This window comes from Trichosurus vulpecula, chromosome 2 (genome assembly GCF_011100635.1).
Source record: "Trichosurus vulpecula isolate mTriVul1 chromosome 2, mTriVul1.pri, whole genome shotgun sequence".
NCBI lineage: Eukaryota > Metazoa > Chordata > Mammalia > Diprotodontia > Phalangeridae > Trichosurus > Trichosurus vulpecula.
Genome location: NC_050574.1, coordinates 103974796 through 103998971, shown reverse-complemented (window position 1 = coordinate 103998971; position 24176 = coordinate 103974796). Strand labels below are relative to the sequence as shown.

Here is a 24176-nt window from a genome sequence, read left to right as displayed (position 1 = left end):
AATTGGGGAATGGCTTGTATTCCTATATATTTGGCTTAGCTCCCTGTATATTTTAGAAATGAGGCCTTTATCAGAGATACTAGTTGCAAAGATTTTCTCCCAATTTTCTCCTTCCCTCCTAATTCTTGTTGCATTGGCTTTTTTTGTACAAAAACATTTCAATTTGACATAATCAAAATTATCCATTTTGCATTTTGTAATGCTCTCTATCTCTTGTTGGGTCATGAATTCTTTACTTTTCCACAAATCTGATAAGTAAACTATTCCTTGCTTTCCCAAATTACTTAGAGTATCAACTTTTACTCCTAAATCATGAACCCATTTTGACTTTATTTTGGTATATGGTGTAAGATATTGGTCTATGCCCAGTTTTTGCCCTACCATTTTCCAATTTTCCCAACAGTTTTTGTGAAATAGTGAATTATTAGCCCAGAAACTGGCTTCTTTGGGTTTATCAAAGAGTAGATTGCTAAACTTGTTGATTTCACCTACTTGTGTACCTATCCTATTCCACTGATCCACACCCCTGTTTCTTAACCAGTACCAGGCAGTTTTGTGACTGCTGCTGTGTAGTACAGTTTAATATCTGGTGTGGCTAAACCACCATCCCTAGCATGTCTTTTCATTAATATCCTAGATACTCTAGACCTCTTGTTTTTCCAAATGAATTTTGTTATTATTTTGTCCAGCTCAGTAAAAAAAAATTTTGGTAGTTCGATTGGTATGGCACTGAATAGATAGATTAATTTAGGTAGAATTGTCATTTTTATTATATTAGCTCGGCCTAACCATGAGCAACTGATATTTCTCCATTTATTTAGATCTGATTTTATTCGCGTGAAAAGTGTTTCATAGTTATGTTCATATAGGCCCTGGGTTTGTCTTGGCAAATAGACTCCCAAATATTTTATAGTGCCTTCAGTAACTTTGAATGGAATTTCTCTTTCTATCTCTTGCTGTTGGGCTTTGTCAGTAATGTATAGGAATGCTGAGGATTTATGTGGGTTTATTTTATATCCTTCAACTTTGCTAAAGTTGTTTATTATTTCAAGTAGTTTTTTACTTGATTCTCTAGGATTCTCTAGATAAATCATCATATCATCTGCAAAAAGTGATAATTTAGTTTCTTCTTTTCCTATTCTAATTCCTTCAATTTCTTTTTCTTCTCTTATTGCTACAGCTAATGTTTCTAGAACCAAATTGAATAATAGGGGTGATAATGGACATCCTTGTTTCACCCCTGATCTTATTGGGAATGCATCTAGTTTATCCCCATTACAAATAATGCTTGTTGATGGTTTTAGGTAGATGCTATTTATAATTTTGAGGAAGGTTCCCCTTATTCCTATGCTTTCTAGTGTTTTTAATAGGAATGGGTGTTGTACTTTGTCAAAGGCTTTTTCTGCGTCTATTGAGATGATCATATGGTTTTTGCTAGTTTTGTTGTTGATATGGTCAATTATGCTAATAGTTTTCCTAATATTGAACCAGCCTTGCATTCCTGGAATAAATCCTACCTGGTCATGGTGTATTATTCTCGTAATGAGTTGCTGCAATCTTTTTGCTAATATTTTATTTAAAATTTTTGCATCAATATTCATTAGAGAAATTGGTCTATAATTTTCTTTCTCTGTTTTAACTCTACCTGGTTTAGGTATTAGTACCATATTTGTGTCATAAAAAGAATTTGGTAGGACTCCTTCTTCCCCTATTTTCCCAAATAGTCTGCAAAGTATTGGAATTAGTTGTTCTTTAAATGTTTGATAGAATTCACATGTAAAACCATCTGGCCCTGGAGATTTTTTCCTAGGGAGTTCGTTGATGGCCTGCTCAATTTCTTTTTCTGATATGGGGTCATTAAGAAATTTCACTTCCTTCTCTGTTAGTCTGGGCAGTTTATGTTTTTGTAGATATTCATCCATATCTCTAAGGTTGTCAAATTTATGGGCATACAGTTGGGCGAAATAATTCCTAATTATTGTTTTGATTTCCTCTTCATTAGAGGTGACCTCACCCTTTTCATTTTTTATACTGGTAATTTGATTTTCTTCTTTCTTTTTTTTAATCAAATTGGCCAAAGGTTTGTCAATTTTATTGGTTTTTTCATAAAACCAGCTCTTTGTTTTATTTATTAATTCAATAGTTTTCTTGGTTTCAATTTTATTAATCTCTCCTTTGATTTTCAGTATTTCTAATTTGGTATTTAATTGGGGGTTTTCAATTTGCTCTTTTTCTAGCTTTTTCAGCTGTATGCCCAGATCATTGATCTCCTCTTTCCCTATTTTATTCATGTAGGCATTTAGAGATATAAAACTTCCCCTAAGAACTGCTTTTGCTGCATCCCATAAGTTTTGGTATGTTGTTTCATTATTGTCATTCTCTTGAATGAAATTATTGATTGTTTCTCTGATTTGATCTTTGGCCCACTCACTCTTTAGAATTAAATTATTTAGTTTCCAATTAGTTTTTAGCTTATTTTTCCATGGCTCTTTATTAAAAATGATTCTTATTGCATCATGATCTGAAAAGGATGCATTGACTACTTCTGCTTTTCTGCACTGGATTGTGAGGTTTTTATGCCCTAGTACATGGTCAATTTTTGAATATGTGCCATGTACTTTTGAGAAGAAAGTATATTCCTTTTTATCCCCGTTCAGTTTTCTCCAGAGGTCTATCATATGTGCCTTTTCTAAAATTCTGTTTACCTCCTTAACTTTTTTCTTATTTATTTTGAGGTTAGATTTATCAAGTTCAGAAAGGGGGAGGTTGAGGTCTCCCAATATTATAGTTTTGCTGTCTATTTCTTCCTGTAACTCCCTTAACCTCTCCTCTAAGAATTTGTATGCCTTAACACTTGGTGCATATATGTTAAGCAATGATATTGCTTCATTGTTTATGGTGCCTTTTAGCAGGATATAATGTCCTTCCTTATCTCTTCTAATTAGATCTATCTTTACTTTTGCTTTGTCTGAGATTAGGATTGCTACACCTGCTTTTTTTACTTTAGCTGAGGCACAATATATTTTACTCCAGCCTTTTACCTTAACCCTATGTGTATCCCCCTGTTTCAGATGTGTTTCTTGTAAACAGCATATTGTAGGATTATGGTTTTTAATCCATTCTGCTATCTGCTTCTGTTTTGTGAGAATGTTCATCCCCTGCACGTTCAGGGTTATGATTTCTATCTGTGTCTTTTTCTCCATCCTAATTCCCCCTGTTTATGCTTTTATTTCTCCCTTTCCCCTTCTCCTCCCCAACAAAGTTTTGCTTTTGACCGCCGCTTTCCTCAGTTAACCCTCCCTCTTTATTCCCCTCCCTTATCTAACCGTTACCCACTTGCTACTTCTCCTCTTCCTTCTGCCCTCCCCCCTCCCATTTTCCCCCCTTTCCCTCCCACTTCCCGTAGGACAAGTTAGATTTCTAAACTTATCAGAGTATGTTATTCCCTTCTTGAACTAGATCAGATGACAGTAAAGCTCAAATACTGCTCTTCTCCCTCCCTTCTTTCCCTCTACTATAATATGTTTTTTTGCCACTTCCTTTGGTGTAATTTACCCTTTTCTACAACCTTCTTACCACTTCCCTCATAGCCCTCCCTTTATATCTCTTATTTATATTTTATATCTTTACATCAGTTAATTTATACAGGCATTCACAACCTATGTATATCCCTTTCATTTGTCACAATAGTTGTACCATTCACAAGAATGACTTATATATGTATATGTATATATATATATATATATATATATATATATATACATAAAAAACATACATAAGATGATATAATCCCACATAAAGATGTAAACAACCTAAGCTTATTGGTTAATGAAGTTTGTGGGGTTTTTCCCCCGGTTACCTTTTTATGTCTCTCTTGAGGTTTGTATTTGGAGATCAAATTTTCCATTGAGTTCTGGCCTTTTCATCAGGAAGGTCTGGAATTCCCTTATTTCATTGAATATCCATCGCCTTGCCTGGAAAATTATGCTTAGTTTTGCTGGGTAGTTGATCCTTGGTTGTAGTCCCAGCTCCTTTGCCCTTCGGAATATCATATTCCAATTTCTCCTGTCTTTTAATGTGGAAGCTGAGAGATCCTGCGTAATCCTGACTGTAGTTCCAAGATATTTGAATTGCTTCTTTTTGGCTGCTTGCAGTATTTTCTCCTTAAGTTTATAGCTCTGAAATTTGGCTATAATATTTCTTGGTGTTTTCAGTTTGGGATCTCTTTCAGGGGGTGATCGGTAAATTCTTTCAATGACTATTTTGCCCTCTGGTTCTAGGACCTCTGGGCAGTTGTCTTTGATAATTTCTTCGAAGATACTGTCAAGGCTCCTTTTTTCATCGTGGATTTCCGGTAGACCAATAACTCTCAAATTGTCTCTCCTGGATCTATTTTCCAGGTCAGTTGTTTTGCCAATCAGATATTTCACATTTTTTTCTATTTTTTCATTCTTTACATTTTGTTTTATTACTTCTTGATGCCTCATAGATTCATTAGCTTCCACTTGCTCAAGTCTAATTTTAAATGAGCTAGTGTTTACATTTTGCTTTTGAGCCTCCATTTTCAATTGGTTGATTTCACCTCTCAGGGTGTCCTTTTCTCTCTCTAGATTCTGAATCTCCATAGCCATTTCGCCAATCTTATTCTTTAGGGACTTTTCCATTTTTTCCATGTTTTCTTTTACCTCCCTAATTTGGTTTTTAAAATCCTCTTTTAGCTCTTCCAGCAGTGCTTTTTGGGCTGGAGACCAGATCATATTAGCTTTTGAGGTATCTGATGTATCTACCGTGTCATTGCTATCTTCTTCTATGTCGATATTTTGATCCTGCCTGTCTCCATAAAAAGAATCTATTGTCCTCGGTTTTTTTGTGTTCTTCTTCATGTTGGTTTGCCTTTTGCTGGCTTTACAACGAATTTCTATCTGTGGATCTCAGGGCTTTCTGTCCCAGCTTTCTTATTCTGGGGGTTGTGAGTCTAGAATTATAACCTTCAGTTTCCTGAGGTGTGGGGGAGGGGTCTGGCTCCCTGGCGTCTCACTCCCTGTGGGTGCTCTCCAGCCCTTGCTTTTCAGCAATGGTCTCAGCTGTTTGTTGTTTGAGCTGATGACTGGCGCTTCCCCTGGGGGAGCAAGGTTATGTCTGGGCTCCTGGCTTGGCCCCCTGCCGACTCTTCCCCTCTGGGACTAATGAGCTTCTAGTATTTGTCCTGTGAAGCCCTGCTACTCTCTCCTCTGTTTCAGTTCTCTTTTTTTTTTTTCCCGAGGAATTCTCTGGGTGAGGGGGGGAGGGGTTAGAGCCGCTTACCTAGCCATTGAGTCTTCCGGAAGTTCAAGAGGCCGAGATCCTGAGTTTTGCAAGCGTCAGGAGTGGGTGTTTTCGCGGCTGGTGGCGTTGCGCTGCCTCTCGTCGCTCCCACAGACTGCCGTCCTGTGTTGGGAGGCCTGGGGATCTCTGCCGGTTTCGGGAGCCCAGCTTTCTCCCAGCCCGCCTCCCACGTGGATTTCCTGGCCGGCCGCTTCCGCCTTGGTCTGGAGCAGCCCCGCACCGAGCACTCTCCGCGCCTGCAGGTTCGTTCCTCTGGCCTTTCAGACTCTCCCGGCTCGGAAATTTGCCCCACGCACACTGCTCGCGGTTTCTGACTCTCTCAAATCTGCTCAAATTCACTTTTTTATGGGAATCTGACAGACCTTGTGAGAGAGCTCCGGTAAGAGGCTGCCTTCATGCAGCCATCTTGGCTCCGCCCCTCCTGACATCCTTTTCAATACAAAATATTACTTACTGTCTTTTATTGCAGCCTGCATGGGAATGCTGAGGTCTGTTTTTACCAGCGTGCATCAAATATTTGCTTCCATAGTTTTATACCTCCTCAGGAAACTTCCAAGAGTAAGACTTTATCTTCCTACAGATCAGGGTGTTACTGTATCTGTTATATTGAAGACTTGGGTATGAATCTATTATGACAGGCAATAAATCACCTGAAAATACTTCTGGCATTTGGGAAAGTATCACAATAATTGTTTTGCCACGTTGATGGTAGGGATTTTTTTCCCTTCCTCTTGTCAGTGGTGTGAGCACTTACCCCTTACTCTGAGCTGCCTTCAAATGCCCAAGAGATTCCCATTATCTGATTTCAGAGCATTGAAGATGGAATATTGATGATGCTGACATCATGGAGTTTTTTCATATTTTGAAAATGAAATTAGATTGATTTTCAAAACAGGAAACAAGTTTCAAATATTATAAACACTAGTAACCTCATAACCACTTGCCCCTCTTTTATCTTACCTGAATCTTCCTGGAATATTAAGGTTAAATTTAGAAGTGCTTTTCCTATCTTTAGGGAGGAAATTGTTGCCAGGGAAGTATCAACAGATTACTCTATACACTCCAAATTTGCATTGTAAAACTTCATTTTGGCATTCAGCAGTGTTCCACAGTCCCACTTCTTAAATTACTAAAAACCTAAGACCACTCCCAAGGTGAATACAGGTAACATTTTCCATTCTTCTCAAGTCCTTAACCTTTCCTTCACCCTATTACTGAGGTCAAAGTAATTTATTGTAGGACTACTTTTTCTCCCAATCCCAATTTCTACATATATTGCTGTATATTCCTTTTCTTCCTTTCTCAGAGGAATAATTACAAAACTTGTGAATCCCAGAGTTGTAGGGGAACTGAAAGGCCACCTAGTCCAATTAATGAAAATGTATCCCTCATTGTTCCTAAGGTAAATGACATTTTCCCGTGGATGTCCCTCTTTTCCTTTATACATCCCACAGGACCATTTACCATTAATTATCTATTGCCTCTAGCAAGTTCACATTTTTTCTGATGGCATTTTTCCTTCCACTTGCAAATGTATATAACACTCTCCCGTTTTAAATACATTAAACATGAACAACAAAACCTCAACCTCACCTTTTCTCATTATCTTTACAAGCTACTGTCTAGGTCCCTCTTTCTTTCAGAGCCAAAATTCTTTTTTATTTAGTATTTTATTTTTCCCTAATTAAATGTAAAACAATTTTTAACATTCTTTTTTTAAAAAAAAAACTTTGAGTTCCAAATTTGTTTCCCTCCCTCTCCTCCACCCCTCATTGAGAAGGCAATCAATTTGATATAGGTTATACATGTGAAGTCATGAAAAACGTATTCTATATTAGTAATATTGTAAAAGAAAACATAGATAAAAAACAGACAAGAAAAATAAAGTTAAAAAGTATGCTTCAACATGTATTCATACTCCATCAGTTCTTTGTCTGGGGATGGATAGCATTTTTCATCATAATTCCTTCAGAGCTGTCTTGGATCACATCACTGTATTGATGAGAATAGCTAAATAACTTACAATTAATCATCATACAATATTGTTACTGTATGCAATGCCCTCCCGGTTCTGCAAAATTCACTTTTTATCAGTTCATGTAAGTCTTTCCAGATTTTTCTCAGAGCATTCTGCTCATCATTTCTTATAACACAATAGTATTCCATCACAATCATATTCAACAACTTACTCATCCAATCCCCAAACTGATAAATAAACTCTCAATTTCCAATTCTTTGCCACCACTGAAAGAGCTTCTATGAATATTTTTATACATGTAAGTATTTTCCTTGATTTTTATCTCTTTGGGATACATACCTAGTAATGCTATTGCTGTGTCAAAGAATATAACCCTTTGGGCATAGTTCCATATTTCTCTATGGAATGATTGAATCCATTCACAACTCCACCAACAGTGCATTAGTGCCTCAGTTTTCCCACATCTCCACTATTTGTCATTTTCCATTTCTATCCTATTAGCTAATTGTTTTAATATGCATTTCTCCAATCAATAGTGATTTGGAGCAGGACTTCTTAAGCTTTTTTCCACTCAGGGCCCCGTTAGCACTTTTTAAGCTGTAGGTGGCAACCCCATATGGGTCCCATATGGGAAATTTTAGAGCATTTTCTCACATGAATATCAATTGCTATATTTCATCTGAAAATTGCCTGTTATGTCTTTTGTCCATTTATCAATTGGGCAATGATTCTTAGTTTTATAAATTTTACTCCATTTTCTATATATTTGAGAAATGAAGCCTTTATCAGAGAAACTTGCTGCAAAAATTTTTTCACAGGTATGATTGCTAATTGTTTGCCCTCCATCCTATTTCTCTCTCTCTCCCTCCCCCCTCTCTTTCTTCCTCTCTCCCTCTTCCTCCCTCCCTCCAAAGGGTTTTCCCTCTACCCCCTTACCTAATCTGCCCTCCCTTCTATCAACCCAATCCCCCCTTTCTTTTAGCCACTCTTAGTTTGCTGTAGGGTATTATAGATTTTTATACTCATCTGAATGTGTATGTTTTTTCCTCTTAGAGCCAATTCCAATGACAGTAAAGTCCAAGCATTCCTCACAACCTCCCTCATCTTCCCCTCCACTGTGTAAAAGTTTTGTTACTTTTTTATTTTAGGTAACTTACCCCATTGTACCTAACCCTTTCCCTTTCTCCCAGTGTGTTCTTCTTTTATCACCCCTTAATTTTATTTTTTATGTAATCTCTTCATATTCAACTCATACCCATGCTCTCTACGTATACTCCTTTTAACTGCTCTAATAATGAGAAAATTCTTTTGAGTAACAAGTATCATCTTCCCATGTTGGAATATAAACACTTCAACCTTATTTATTTCCTTATGATTTCCCTTTCCTATTTACCTTTTAATACTTCTTTTGAGTCTTGTATTTGAAAGTTAAATTTTCTACTCAGCTTTGGTCTTACGTCTTCTATTTCATTGAATATCCATATTTTCTCCTGAATGATTATATTCAGTTTTGCTGGGTAGGTAATTCTTGGTTGTAATCTTAGCTCCTTTGCTTTCTAGAATATTGTAACTGTAATTAGAGCCATCCTAATATTTTATCAGGGCCAGTTAGGAGGTACTATGGATAGAGTTCCATTCATGAAGTCAGGAAGACTCATCTTCCTGAGTTCAAATCCAGCCCCTGACATTTACTAACTCTATGACCTGGGGAAGTCACTTAACCTCAATTGCCAAAACAAAAAGATGAAGGTTGACCAAAAGATTTTCAATATTTAATTTGAAACTTCAAATTTAAATGTGGTCTATCTCATTAGTAAAATATAAAATGAAACCTATTAAAGCTTGATTAAAATAATTTCTATCTAACTTTAATTCTCTAGAAAACCATTGCATCAATTTCTCTTTCTAATTTGTTTGCTCTTCTCTTCAGGGTTTTTTGTTTTGTTTTGTTTTACTTTTACCAAGTGAATCTTTCCCCAAAGCTCAATTTCTGCATTTCCAACTCAGTACTAGATATCTTCCCCAAATTCACTTCAATACAATAGACTGAATATACCTGAATTCATCATCTTCTTCCAATCTGACCCCCTTCTCAGTTTCACTACTTCTTTTTCCTAATGTCACTCTCATCCGAATAAGCCAAATACGTTTCTTTTTTGACTCCTTCCTCACTCACCCAAGATGGCAAGTCTTATTGATTTTCAGGTGTACAAGATCTCAAACACTGCTTCCCTCCTTCCTGTTCAACACTGTCAATGTACTGGTTCAGAGCCTTATTACTTCTCCTATGTACCATTATAAAAACTTTATAAAGAGCCTGTTTCTACTCTCTCTCCTTCTCCAACACATTCTCCACATAACTGCTAAATGTATTTAAAATAGCTGTCTAAACATATTGTATCACACTAAACCTTCAATGGCTCCCTATCACCTATGGGATAAAGTGAAAACTTCCCATCCTGGCAATTAGGGTCATACAAAATCTGACCCTAACCTATTTTTCAATATTTGTTTTGACATTATTCCCTTTCTTGAACTCCCCACTAAAATGTACTTCTAACCATTTCACAAACTCATCTTACCATTTTCTATTTCTGTGAATGTACGCCAATCATCCCTAATACCTGGCTTGCTCTCCCTCTTTTTCTCAGACTGTTGAAATCTCCATTTTTGTTTGAAAGCTAGCTAAGATGCCACCTTATGCATGGAACTTCCCCTGATAGGCTAGATTAAAAAGATAACTCCTTTTTTAAAGTTTTTCTAGAGTTTTTATCTATATTTCTCTTTTACACTTTTCACATTCATAGTTATTTGGGTACATGTTATTTCCCCCACGTTAGATAATAATATCCTCGAGCACAGGGGATTATTGTTTTTATCACTTTATCTCCAATGCTTAACAAAGTTCCTTGCCCATAGTAAGTCCTAAAATGTTTGCTGATAGCATTTGAAATGAACTGAAGTGATTTGAAAGACTACCAGCCCAGTTTGCACCTAGAGGAAGACAAGGCTTCTTCTTTGGAATCTGTTATTGTTTGTCCTTTGTTTTCAGAGAGGATCAATCACATCATGGTGTGATGTCTTGACTGGGTGTGAATTGGATTTAAGTAAGGCAGGAGTTTCACAAGTCATCAGCCTCACTCTCCTAGAATTATCCAAGTCCAAAATGAGATGCAGTGGATGATCTTGACATTTTGATGTCTGACCATGCTCTAAGAACTCCGTAGTGCCTGCTTCAGCCACCTTCATGGGCAATGGAACAAATTATTCTCTTCTGCCCATTACATTGTGAGGAATCTTCACATGCTTGGGGTAGACATACCTCTAACTCACCAATGGGTTTGAGGCCCCTTGGTTATCCTCAACCTGGTTTAGCCTATCTTCCAAGATAGTTTTAGTATAGTGTGGCCACTGTGTATATTAAAACCTCTTGGAGCTACAGGTGAGAGTTGGGTAAAAATTAGCAGCCCTGTAAAAGGCTCAGCATGCTCTCACATCAGAGGTGCTAGTCCTTCCTGTATATCATCTACACATAGGTGATGTGGTGGATAGAGCGATGAACTTTAACTCAGGGTGACTCATCTTCATGAGTCCAAATCTGGCCTCAGACACTTACTAGCTATGTGACCTTGGGTAAGTTTTAACCCTGCTTGCCTCAGTTCCTCATCTGTAAAATGAGCTGGGGAAGGAAATGGCAAACCACTCCAGAGTCTTTAGAATCTAATGAGATTTGAGATTCCTTCCATTTTGCAAGGGGTTTCACTGAAGGATTCCCCTAGTCTAATTGAAATCTGTCACTCCTGAATTTTAGAGCAAAGAGCCATCCATCCAAGTTCAGTTGAGGTCAAATCAGTTATACTTGGAAATATTAAGAAAGCTTGGCTTAATGTTGAAATTTAATTTCAAGCTTAATGTTGAACAACTGGGAAGCTTTTCTAAGCCAGAAAGTGCTCATCTTTCAGAAACGTAAACTGATGCATTGAAACATCATGTCCTTAAAACAAACTGGAACAACTACATATTTCTATTTTATCCCTAACAAGAAAAGATTCTGTGAAATACTGTTATTTGTTCTTTGAGATAACTTGCTAAATAATTCTAAAAGTCTATTCTCCTTTTCCAAAGTGAATATCCTCATTTATTAATTGCCACCTTCGAGGCTGACCCTGGATAAAATTGTGAAGCAAGGATAAACAGAACAAAGTCCTACATGTGAACAGCTGCTTGATGGGAAAGGGGTTCTATGTTTTACAGAAATGTAAAATGTATAGTTTTCTGCCCATGTATGATCCCATCCACCTAAGGTATTGATCATGTAAGTATCATATTCTGATCAATGCACATCATGGGTACAACATGTAAATTTTGCTGATCATGTGTGTATCACATGAACGTCATAGTGCTAATAGTATTTCCTATCACATGTCAAAAACAATCATGTAAACATCACATGTTGATTATGGTACATCAAGTGTTGATATTAAATATTTCTTCTGACACAGACCAAGGACCTGATGGCATCACTAAGATTTTGGCCAACACACAGAATCATATACCTGGAGCCCTCTGCAGCCATGTGGATTCTAACACCCCTGAGAGAGATAGGTTAACCTTTTCCCAGCAGAGGGTCCTAATCAACCACCTCTGACTCAGCCCGGATCTGCCCCTCCAGGGTAACTCACAGCACCCTCCACTTAACACCTCCAATGTTCCTCTTCCTCCCAGTTGTTGTTGGTTTTATTGTTCAGTCATCTACAAATATATGTGACCCCATTTGTGGTTTTCTTGGCAAAGATAGTGGAGTGGTTTGCCATTCCCATCTCCTGCTCATTTTATAGATGAGAAATTGAGGCAAATAGGAGTAAGTGACTTGCCAAAGGCCATATAGCTAGCAAGTTTCTGAGGACAGATTTGAATTCAGGAAGATGTCCTTCTGACTCCAGGCCCAGCACTCTGCCCCCTATACCTAAGAGCTACCCCTTACTCATCAGAGTCCTGCCCAATTCACTTAAACACAACAGGCTCTGATGTAACCACATAAAGCATTCTCTCCCAGAGTCCCTCTGAGTCCCACCCACCTGCTATCTATGAACCAGGAATCCCTTCTCAATAGATGAAAGCCATCCCCACCATTTGAATCAGACCAGAGACCAAGCAGAAGTCACTCCTGTTACCTCCCACCCAGATCCAGGTAGAACAGCTCTAACCCCCTCCCCACACCAGAACAAGGCAACACCCTCCTCCCTCCTCGGCAGGACAAAATCCTTACCATTTGCTAACAGGGAACCCAAGACTCAGAAGCCCCTTTAGCAGAGCTAAGCCCTAACTGGACACCCAGCCCCCAAAATGCTCCCTACCTGCCACTCATACATAAGTACCCACATACAGTGACCACTTGAAAAAACAGCCCACCTGCTGACATGAAACCTTACACCTGTCACCCCAGTTGTTGAATCAAGAGGATCTCTTGTACCATCTTCTCATAGCCCTGCTGACCATGAAAGGAACCACACACACACACTACAGTAACTAAGCCCTACCCACTCACTTACCCAGAAATTACCATTAACCCCTATTTGAGACTTGGCCTTGACCTGATCAACACCCTGGGTTGTGTAGCTTAGTTCCTGGGGTATGGTACTAGTATCTGCCTCCTGCTTCCACCACCTTTGGTTCTGCCATGTTTGCTGGGCTCTGGGGAAGCTCCTTCTGGCAGTGTAGTGGATGTGTTGGTTAAGGCTTTCTAGCTGCCTGGGTCTCCAGTTATAGCTGGAAGAGGAAAAGGATTTTTTTCTAGACAAGGCTAGACCTTGATTAAAAAATGGTTTTACTTGCCAGGGTGATATTCACATAGCATATACATCATGTGATGGTCATGAGTACATCATGAACTGATCACATGCCTTACTCTGTATCCCAAGCATCTATCATGGTTTCTGAAACATGGCATACACTTAATAAATCTTTCTTTCTTTCTTTCCTTCATTCTTTCCTTCCTTCCTCATATACTAAGCATCACCTAAGGACAAGGAAGTATTTTAGACATGAAAAATGATAAAACAAAGCTCAGTTTAATCCAACAGACATCTATTTATCACTTCCTATATACAAGGAATGATGTTAAAATGGGATATCTGCTGTCCTTAAGGATTTCACTACCTGGCAAATAGAAGGAGAAAAAATAGAAGCAGTGTCAGATTTTATATTCTTGGACTCAAAGATCACTGCAGATGGTGACTACAGCCATGAAATTAAGACACTTACTCCTTGGAAAGAAAGCTATGACAAATCTGGACAGCATACTAAAAAGCAGAGGCATCACCTTGCTGACAAAGGTCCATATAGTCAAAGCTATGGTTTTTCCAGCAGCAATGTATGACTGGGAGAATTGGACAATGAGGAAAACTGAAGAGGTGCAGAATTGATGCTTTCAAATTTTGATGATGGAGAAAATTTTTGAGAGTCCCTTGGACTGCAGGGAGATCAAAATAGTCAATACTTAAATAAATTAATTCACTGGAAGGTCAAATACTGAAACTAAAGCTTAAATACTTTGGCCACACAATGAAAAGATGGGATTCATTGGAAAAGACCCGGACGTTGGAAAAGATTGAAGGCAAAAGTAAAAGGGGAAGGCAGAGGATGGGATGGATAAATAGTATGGAAACAACAAACATGAACTTAGACAGACTTTGAGAGAGTGGAGGATAGAAGGTCCTGGTGTGCTATAGTCCATGGGGGCACAAAGAGTTTGACATGACTGAATGACAGAACAATAACAAAGAATTCATCCCTCCCAACCCATGCCACCCCCACCACTGCCTTGTTGAGGCAGAAGAGCTGAAGTAGCTCCATGAAACTATGGAATATGCTGTACAGGGTTACCTAAGATGGACAGATCATATTAGAGAGTTCTGATAAAAGGTGATCCACTGGAGCAGGGAATGGCAAGCCACTCTAGTATCTTTGCCAGGAAAATCCCATGGATGAAAAAAAGATGACATCAGAAAATGAGCCCCATCAGGTCAAAAGGTGTCTAATACAGAGCTGGGGTATTGGGGGTGGGGGGAGTCATGAAGAGTTGGACACAACTGAATGACTGAACAATACAATGAATTTGCATTTTACTAGGGATGGGAATACAAAATCTTAACAGATAATAAAATTCAAGATAATTTGAAGAGAGAGGGATAACTAACATCTGAGGGAAATCAAGAAAGGAATTATGGATTAGGTCTCCCTAGAGTTCCTTCAAAGCATATTAGTGTTTCAAGAACTAGACATCAACAAGAAATCTATTAAATGCAAAAGACTGCAAATAAAATGTAAAGATTGGGGAAAAGCTGGTAGTCCAATTTGGCCAAAAGAGAAGGCTCATGAAAGGGAGGTTCAAAACCATAGTTTGGAGTCAGGTTGTGGGGGGATTTAAATGTGCCAGGGTGAGGGTTGAGTGTTGTAGAAGCAAGAGGGATCCACTGAAGAGTTTTGAGCAAGAGAGAAATATTGTCATACCTGTGCCTTAGGAGGAGTATTTAAATAGCTGAGTAGTGAATGTGTTAGAGACAGGAGAGACTGAAAGCAGGCTGACTAGGAGCCTATCACAGGAATTTAGGTAAGAGGAGGTAAAAGTCTGAAAAAGCATAAAGGCCTTAACCTTAAAAATGCAGGGCCACCATAATTTTTTGCCTTTAATTGCCTTGTAATCTAATAGAGGGAAAAGATATATGAAAATAGCAATATTGTAAATTATAGTGCATATTGTAAATGTCAAGCATAGAAGTATAAGGGATTCGATGAGAAAATGGACACATATCTGGAGGAATGAAGAAAAGACTTAGTTCAAAGCATACTATTTATTACCTGTATGTACTATTTACTACCTATAGTATGTGGTACAGTGGCTGAATTGCCAGGCCTGGAGTCTAGAAACACTCATCTTCCTGAGTTCAAATCTGGCCTTAGAAACTTATTAGCTACGTGACCCTGGGCAAGTCACTTAACCCTGTTTGTCTCAGTTTCTTCAATTGTAAAATAAGCTGGAGAAAGAAATGTCAAGCCACTTGAACTGGCAAACTACTCCAATGTCTTTGCCAAGGAATCCTCAAACAGGGTCATGATGAGTCAGAAAAAAAATTAAATGACCAAACACTTGTATGACCTTGGAAACATCTTTTAAACTCAATGAACCTCAGTTCCCTTATCTGTAGAAGAATAAGTTGGACTAGTTTATTTTTAAGTTTTGATCTAACTCTAAATCCCATGATATTATAAATTCTTCCTGGGTCTTAAATGAAGGTTCTTAACAGTATTTGAGCATAAGACCTCTCCCTTTCTACTCCTTTTTTATCCTGTGACCTCTGTTTTCTGACCTTGGTATTTTATGATTAACTAATCTAAGAGGTGGTGAGAATAAATGATGATACTAGCTGTTCCCCATACCTCATATAGGGGTATTTGTATTTTAACAAGGAACTCCTGGTGCTAGGATTTAAGGAACTACGGCATTCAGTGGGATGGATATTTGGAGTCATGTTTCATGTTGCCACCCTCCAACTACACCCCTGAAGCAGCTTTCCCCTCTGTGCATCTTGAATAAGTGCTACATTAGAGAATGTAAGGGGTTCCTGAGTTCCAATCAGACTTAGATTGTACTGTCAAAAACATTAAAAATATGCTGTGAACAAGATAAATAAAGGAATATGTAGTCCAACCACCATGACAGACTCTTGAGTTTAGAAGGAACTTAGAGACCTTAGACCCTAATCATTTCATTTTAAAATTGAGGAAACCAAGGCAAGTAAAATTATATCATGATTAGTGGAAAGAACACTGGACTGGTTCTACCACATACTAATTATGTTTTTGAGCAAGACACTTAATCTCTATGAACCTCAATTTTCCTTTCTATAAAGTAGCAAGAATGATACCTGCATTAAACTCATAAAGCTTCGTGTCATATAAATGTAATCTATTACATGAGGGTTCATAGAGTTAAGATCTGAGACTTGAACCTAGGTCTCATTAATACTAATCCAGTGTTCTCTCTGCTTTGTAGTACCCAATATCAGTAAACTACATAAATACATAAGATTAACTTGAGATGCTTCCAGGTCAAAATTGTTGCACCATTCTAGCTCTGTAACCATGCAAATAGCTGCTTTTAGACATGTCTGTGGTGTTGCTTTCTGAACTAGTTAAAGTTCTTCCTCCTAGTTGAGGATGACATCTAGGTTGTTTGCCTTGATGCCTGGGTGGATGGTGGTGCCTCAATAGTAATAGAAGGGCTATAAAAATGTCCATACCCTTTGACCCAGCAATACCACTTCTAGGGCTGTATCCCAAAGAGATCGTACAAATGGGTAAAGGACACACATACACAAAAATATTTCTAGCAGCTCTTTTTGTGGTGGCCAAGAATTGGAAACTGGGGGGATGACCATCAATTGAGCAATGGCTTGACAAGTTGTGGTATATGAATGTAATGGAATACTACTGTGCTATAAGAAGTGATGACCAGGTGGACTTCAGAAAAACCTGGAAAGACTTATACGAACTAATGCTGAGTGAGCAGAGCAGAACCAGGAGATCATTGTACAGAGTTACAGCCACATTGTGTGACAAACTTTGATAGACTTGGCTCTTCTCGGCAGTGCAAGGTTCTAAGACAACTCCAAAAGGCTCATGATAGAAAATGCTATCCACATCCAGAGAAAGAATTATGGAGTCTGAATGCAAATGGACGCATACTATTTGCTCTCTCTCTCTTTTTTGTTTTGTTTTGTTTCTTCTTTACTGTGCTTCATTCCATTGGTTGTAACTCTTTACAACATGACTAACATGAAAATATATTTAGTATGAGTGCATATGTAGAGCCTATATCAGATTTCAAGCCTTCTTGGGGAGGGGAGAGGGAAAGAAGGGGAGAAAATTTAACACTAAAGAGATTATGGAACTGAATGTTGTAAACTAAAAATAAAGAAATATTTTTAACAAATAAAAAAAACAGTAATAGAGAAATTTAGAGGAACATTTTCAAGAGGGAAGATAATGAGTTTGGTTTTGACCATGTTGAATTTAAAATGCTTATGGGATATCAATTTTGAGATATTCAATAGATGATTGGAGATGTGAGTCTGGAAGATAGAGAGATACATTTTTTTCCCAGGGCTCTTCTGGTTGATTTTCTTATCTAAGTTAGAACCTGTAATCTAAAATTAACTGAAGTGCTTTTGATTCTCCCCTTTTCACACTCATTCCATAAAATATTGTGCCAACCATTCACTCTAATAATCAGAATGTATTGGGTACCATGATGTTGAAGCTTTCTTACTATCGAATCACAATTAAGCTTACGGTTGTCAGCATGGAATAATTGATATGACATTGGGGTACGGAAGAAAGTTTGTGTAAATCTACATTACATTTTCAAGGAAAATTCTGGGCTGGAAAAATGAAGGCCTGTTACTGGGATGGCAGCCAAGAGTTGGTTGATTTTTTTATTATTGCTGTGTCAGTAGTGTTGTGGCCCTTTGACCTTGTTTCCGTCTCCTCACATGAATGTGAAATGGAACCAAAAAGTGAATTGAATGCACAAGGAGTTATTTTATTAAATGCCTGTAACATCTGCTCCATGACGTTCAGCAACTTATGGCCCAGGATCAAGTTCATGTGGATTTCAGGTAAATACACAGAACTGTTAGATCACAAGCCCTGGCTTACATAGGGGGAAAGTATGTGGTTTTTTCATCATCATCATGGTCAACCAATAAGCATTTATTCACTGGCTACTATGTGCCAGGCACTATGTTAAGCCCTGGGGATACAAAAAGAGGCAAGAGACAATCCTTATTCTCAAGGAGCTTGAGGCAGGCAGACCCAGCAGCAGATTAGTTATTATTATCATTTATTTTTATTATACTTATTATAGTGATAATTATTATTGTTGGAATAATCTGAATGTGAGGTGATGAGGGCCTACACAAGTAATGGCAGTGTCAGAGGAGAGAAAAGGCACATTTGAGAAATGTTACAAAGGTGAAATCAACAGGCCTTGGCAACAGCTTGTGTATGGGGGCTGAGAGACAGTGAGGAGTCCAGGATGACTCCTAGGTTGTGAGCCTAAGGGACTAGGAGTGTGGTGTTGTCCTTTACAGTAATAGGGAAGGCAAGAATGAGGGAGGGTTTAGAGGAAAAATAATAAATTCTGTTTTGGACACATTGAGTTTGAGATGCCTACTGGATATACAATTTGAGATCATCATTCTATCATGAGATAGTCCTGTCCTGTGAGACAGAAATGTTAGGTTGGGGCATCCAAGAGAAAGTTGACTCTGTCTTTTGGTTGGCCTTGAACAAAGTGGCAAAGTTCGTGCCTATGAATTTCTTGTCATTTCCACCAAGTAGATCATGGCAGAAAATGCCCAGAGGCCCAAATTACTCATGCATAAGAGTAATAATAGACATTTAGCACTCAAGCTGGTGAGGTATAGAGTAGCCTCTCAACAACCCAATGTGTTAGGTTCTGTCATTAGACTGATTAAAGCCAGAAGGCTTGACTGGATTTCAATCTTAGCTCTGTTACTGTTGTAGGTAGGATCTTTCACAATTTACATAACCTCTTTGGTCCTCATCTGTACAATAAGAATATTGGACTAGATGACCTCTAGGATCCCTTTCAGTTCTAAATTTATAATCCTGTCACGCCCATTTTACAAATGAAGAAAATGAAGTTTATAGAGGCAGTGATTTGTTCAGGGTCATCTGGGTAGTAAATGTCACATAATACTTGGATTTCAATCCAACTGTTCCTAATTTCAAATCCACCACTATATGGGTTGTTTGTTTGTTTGTTTTACCAAGTGGTGCATTTGCCTTACTAGAGCATGACTCCACTCCTGCTTATGTGACTAAGATACTCCAGGTTAGAATAATTACAGTCACCTAGGCTCTGACAGTTTACAGAGTACTTTCACAAACATCATCACATTTGATAGAAATCTTAACTATTACCATTATTCAGCTATTCTGCCCTTCTATTTTTCCTTCCACTGTCTGAGGTTACTTGAAGTCTTTAGATCTGATACTCAGATCCAAGCTGAGCTGGCATTTGTAGGATTACCAGTCCTGGCTTCCAATCACTCCTCATTTCCTAGGGTTTTATTGTCCTTTGTATTGTGGTCTATTGCTAAGAACAGTGTGTGTGTTCCATTAAATTATATTACATTATACAGCCCCCACATTGTAAAATACTGAGTGGGCCTTGTATATTCACCTTCTATCCCATCAAGCTCCTAAAAGACAATAATGCAGCTAATTTCAAACCTGAGAGACTGCTCAAAATTAGACAACTTTTCACAGGAGGACTCTAGAAGCTATGCAATTGATCAGGAATGTTTTAGATACCATGCCCAGATTGTAAGACCAAAGTTCGTATATATATATATATATATATATATATATATATATATATATATATATATATATATATATATATATATATATACATATATATATATATATATATATATATATATATATATATATGTTTAAGAGGATGACTGAAACTTTTAAGCTGAGAAGCAGGAAGTATAGTGAAAAGTTTGGCAAGGGCCATAACACAAAGATTAACTTGAGGGACAGATAAAAGAGCTTGGATTTTGCCTTGCAGGCTATGGGAATCATTAAAGTTTTTTTGATAGGAAGTGGTTGACAGTACAAAGTGGTATGGTGAGAAAGATTAATATGGCTCTGGTGTATAATATTGACTAAAGGAAGAGAAACTAGTTAAGACACTACAGAAGTAGTCCACGTGTGAGATGATGGGATATTTTTCACAAGATGGAGTAGATTTGAATATCTTTTATCCTGGATATAAGGCTTAGTGAGCTGGCATAGGAAAAAAATATAACTTAGTCTGCCCTCAGGAACTGGTCAGACTCTGTTGGGCATAAACATCACCTTCTGCAAGACCTCTAAGTCTATGCTAACGATCACAAACCAGAAGTAGTTGAAATGGTAACACATATTTGGGGTGAAGGCTTTGATCCCTTCAAACAGGAAGTACCCTCTCCTTCCCATAAACTTTCATTCTCTTCCGTCAATCTGTTTAGGCAAGTAGCCTTCATTTTGTGGCTGTCATTTTCAATTTTGTGTTGTAGTTATTTTATTAAAATAATCCACATACATGACCTGCCATCCCTAATAGATTGTAAACTGTTTAAGAACACAGATACCACTCTAACCTATCTCTGTAACTCCTCTGGACCTTAGTACATGGCTTTTGCATATAGTAGATGCTTTTTTAAGCAAATTAATTACCTAATTATTTAATGTTTGTTGTTAGTGGAATAGATTGATTTGGCCCTGGTCATATATATAGTAAGTAATAGAGTCAAAGTATGAACTCAGATTCTGAATCTAGGCCCTAAGAGTCATTATTCTTTTAAGCCTATTCTTTGAAATATGAAATAAAATTAGGGTAAGAAGAAGCAGTGACAACAACTCAGGTGACATTGTGAAGGCTTTTTACATTATTTTACCTTTGATCCAAATGTCATTAGAAAGCCTGATAGGTGGACAACTGTCGGGGTAAAATTCTTAATTAAAGGGAACATGAGAAATTGAGTTCTGTCCCTAATAAATGAAATGGAATTACGAAAGGCAGCATGTGGCTCTAAGTAATACAAACCCAAGACCCCCAGGGAAAAGAAATCTTGTGATAATCTTTTTGCAGTTCTCAAGTGGGGGAGGAAAAAAAGATTAAGCCTCCTCGTGCTCTTCAGGGAAACCTTGTGATGACTCTCTGATCCCAGCCAGAGGCGGCATTTCTATTTTAATGGTGCTTTCCCCCACCCCCATACTTTAAAAAATTGTCTATTACCCACCCTCAGCAGTCCCTGAGATCCACTGACTTTTCAGCCCTTCTGTCTATCATTATGCAGTCTGCATCCAAGGACCACTGAAGGGATGGGAACTGAAAGCTTGTCTAAGACCAAAACAAATATTTTTTTTAAAAAAAAAGGTATGCCTTAGTGAGCTATCCTAGAGGACATACACCATCAAAGCAAAAGCAAAGGATGTCCAGTAACATGATCTTTTCAAATGCAAAGTTTTGCTAATACTCTTTAACCCTAAATACATTTGTGTGCATGTACACATATGTGCACACAGAGACACAGATACCACATGACACACATACCACACACACATAGGAAATAGACTAAAGATAAAGAAGAACTATATTTCAGTAATTAAGGTATGTTTTGTTTTGTTTTGTGGTTAATAAAGAAATAGAATAAAAGAGAAATGTCTCTTTTGGGATGAAAGTCTGAACTAAAATGATATTTGGGCATGGAAGATCTCTTGTCTTGAGACCCCAAGAGTAGCAAATGCATACTATCTGTCACAAGGCAACTTACCTCCTTGGGTCTTAAGCTACCTCATCTGTGAAACCAGGAGATTGCATTAGGTGATTTCTAATGTTTCTTCCACCTCTAAATTCCATCTGTCTTCACAATTTTGATTAAATGGATCAGTATTACTATTGTCAGCGAAGAAAGTGATGTTTTGCTTATATTCAGTCTTTTTTCCTCAGAGATTCTTTAAGCTCAGGAGGCCAGAAGACTTTCAAGTGAAGGAGTGGAGTGGGGCACAAAAGGAAGTATGTGTCAGGGAAATTTGCTTTGTTCATTGATCATTTTTGCCTATTGCCCACATACTCCAAAATCTTCAGTGGTTCTCTATTACCTAGAGGACAATGTCCAGACTTCTTAATTTGAGATTCAAAGCTCAACACAATCTGGCCCTATCCTTCTTTCTAGCCTTATGTCCTACAACACTCTTTTATGAACCCTATGTTTCATTTTCCCCTACACTTAAACCTTTACTCAAGCATTTCTACTTTCCAGAGATAGCCTTTCTCTTTTCCCAAGTATCCAAATTCTCCTTATCCTTTAAGATGTAGCTCAAACCCTACCTTTTTTGTGGGACTAGCCCATGACTGGAGAAGATTTCCCACCCTGCCTTCCTGCATAAGCACAGTTCATAATAATTCCTCCCTCCTCTGAACTCTGATATCAATTTTATATATCATTCATCTATTCATAGAGACTACTATTTTTCTCTCTGTCTCTGTCTCTTTGTTGCCATCTCTTTTCTTCTTCTTCTTCTTCTTCTTCTTCTTCTTCTTCTTCTTCTTCTTCTTCTTCTTCTTCTTCTTCTTCTTCTTCTTCTTCTTCTTCTTCTTCTTCTTCTTCTTCTTCTTCTTCTTCTTCTTCTTCTTCTTCTTCTCTCTCTCTCTCTCTCTCTCTCTCTCTCCCTCTCTCTCTCTCCCTCTCTCTCTCCCCCCTCCTTTGGTCCCAGTTACCGCATCTGGAAAACAAGGAGATGCATTGGTGAACTAAGGTCTAAAAAAGTGAAGTGACCAACAGTAAATGGCAGAGCCAGGAATTTGAATCCAAGTTTTCTGGCTCAAATCGATTCTCTTTTCACTATCCCACATGCTTTCACCATACCACATAACCTTCAAGTACATACTTAACACCTGTGTCATCATGAGAAAATCATTTAACCACTCTGAACCTGTTTCTTTATCTGTATAATAATGGAGTTGATGACTTTCAAAATACCTATTAGCCCTAAATCTATGATCTTTTGACTATTTCTTTAAATCAATAAAAAAAAAGCATGATTCAAAAGATTTATCTTAATTAATTAGTCATTAATGAATCTAGATTTGCAAACTCCAAGGATGCCTGGATAGTGAAGTGTCACTTTAAAAATTAACTTTGCCTATGTGGGCTATCCTCCTATTTCCAAGAAAAGCAGTCATGTGCTGGGCAGAAGATGAGAGCTTAAGACAAAGACTGGAAGTGTTTGAAGTTGGAGGTGGGAGGAGACACTATTTAGGTTTCAGCCAATGCATGTGATGATTAGAGGCTAACTGGGAGTTGGAGAGGAAGCAAATTAGCCATCTAAGAAGGAATTTGTGGAGGGCCAGGGGAAGAATGCGTCTGGTACCTCTGTGTTATTTGCTGTGGATTTTTCAGGGTTCTTTGGGGCAGTTTCCCAGAGCCTGTGTCTCATCCAAGAACCTGTTAGAGAAGGAATGTTGCCCCATATGGAGTGGAGATGGCTCTCCCTGTGGCCAGCTATCAGGCAGAGGCTCCTGCCAGGAGATCCACCTTTCCACGGCACCACAGGGACCACAGTTTCCTTTCTCCAGGGTGGATGACCGTGAAGAATGGCCCTCTGTCTTTTACAACCGGACCTGCCAGTGCTCTGGCAACTTTATGGGGTTCAACTGTGGTGACTGCAAATTTGGATTCTTGGGGCCAAACTGCCTGGAGAGGAGACTGCTGCTAAGGAGAAGCATCTTTGACTTGAGCATACCTGAGAAGAACAAGTTCCTTGCCTATCTCAACTTGGCCAAACATACTATCAGTTCAGACTATGTCATCCCTACCAGCACCTATGCCCAGATGAACAATGGTTCAACTCCCATATTTAGGGACATAAACATTTATGACCTCTTTGTCTGGATGCATTATTATGTGTCCCGGGACACACTGCTTGGGGGCTCCAATGTCTGGAGAGACATTGATTTTGCCCATGAAGCTCCAGGTTTCCTTCCTTGGCACAGATTCTTCCTCCTGCTATGGGAACAAGAAATCCAGAAACTCACAGGGGATGTGAACTTCACTATTCCCTACTGGGACTGGCGAGATGCTGAGGAATGCACTATTTGCACAGATGAGTATATGGGAGGTAGTCACCCAACAAACCCAAACATCCTCAGCCCGGCCTCATTCTTCTCCTCGTGGCAGGTAAGGATAGGGATAAGAATCTGATTGCTTCTTAAAAATACTACGACTAC

The 24176-nt window shown here is 38.3% G+C and overlaps 1 protein-coding gene across 1 annotated transcript in view; it reads left to right on the top strand.

Moving 5' to 3' along the window:
* Positions 1-23307: 23307 nt before the first annotated feature.
* TYR (tyrosinase) overlaps positions 23308-24176 on the top strand; it is a 168594-nt gene continuing 167725 nt past the window's right edge. Inside the window, exon 1 of the mRNA XM_036745994.1 lies at positions 23308-24126. Within this exon, the coding sequence (XP_036601889.1) occupies positions 23308-24126 (819 nt within the window). The remainder of the gene's footprint in view (positions 24127-24176) is intronic.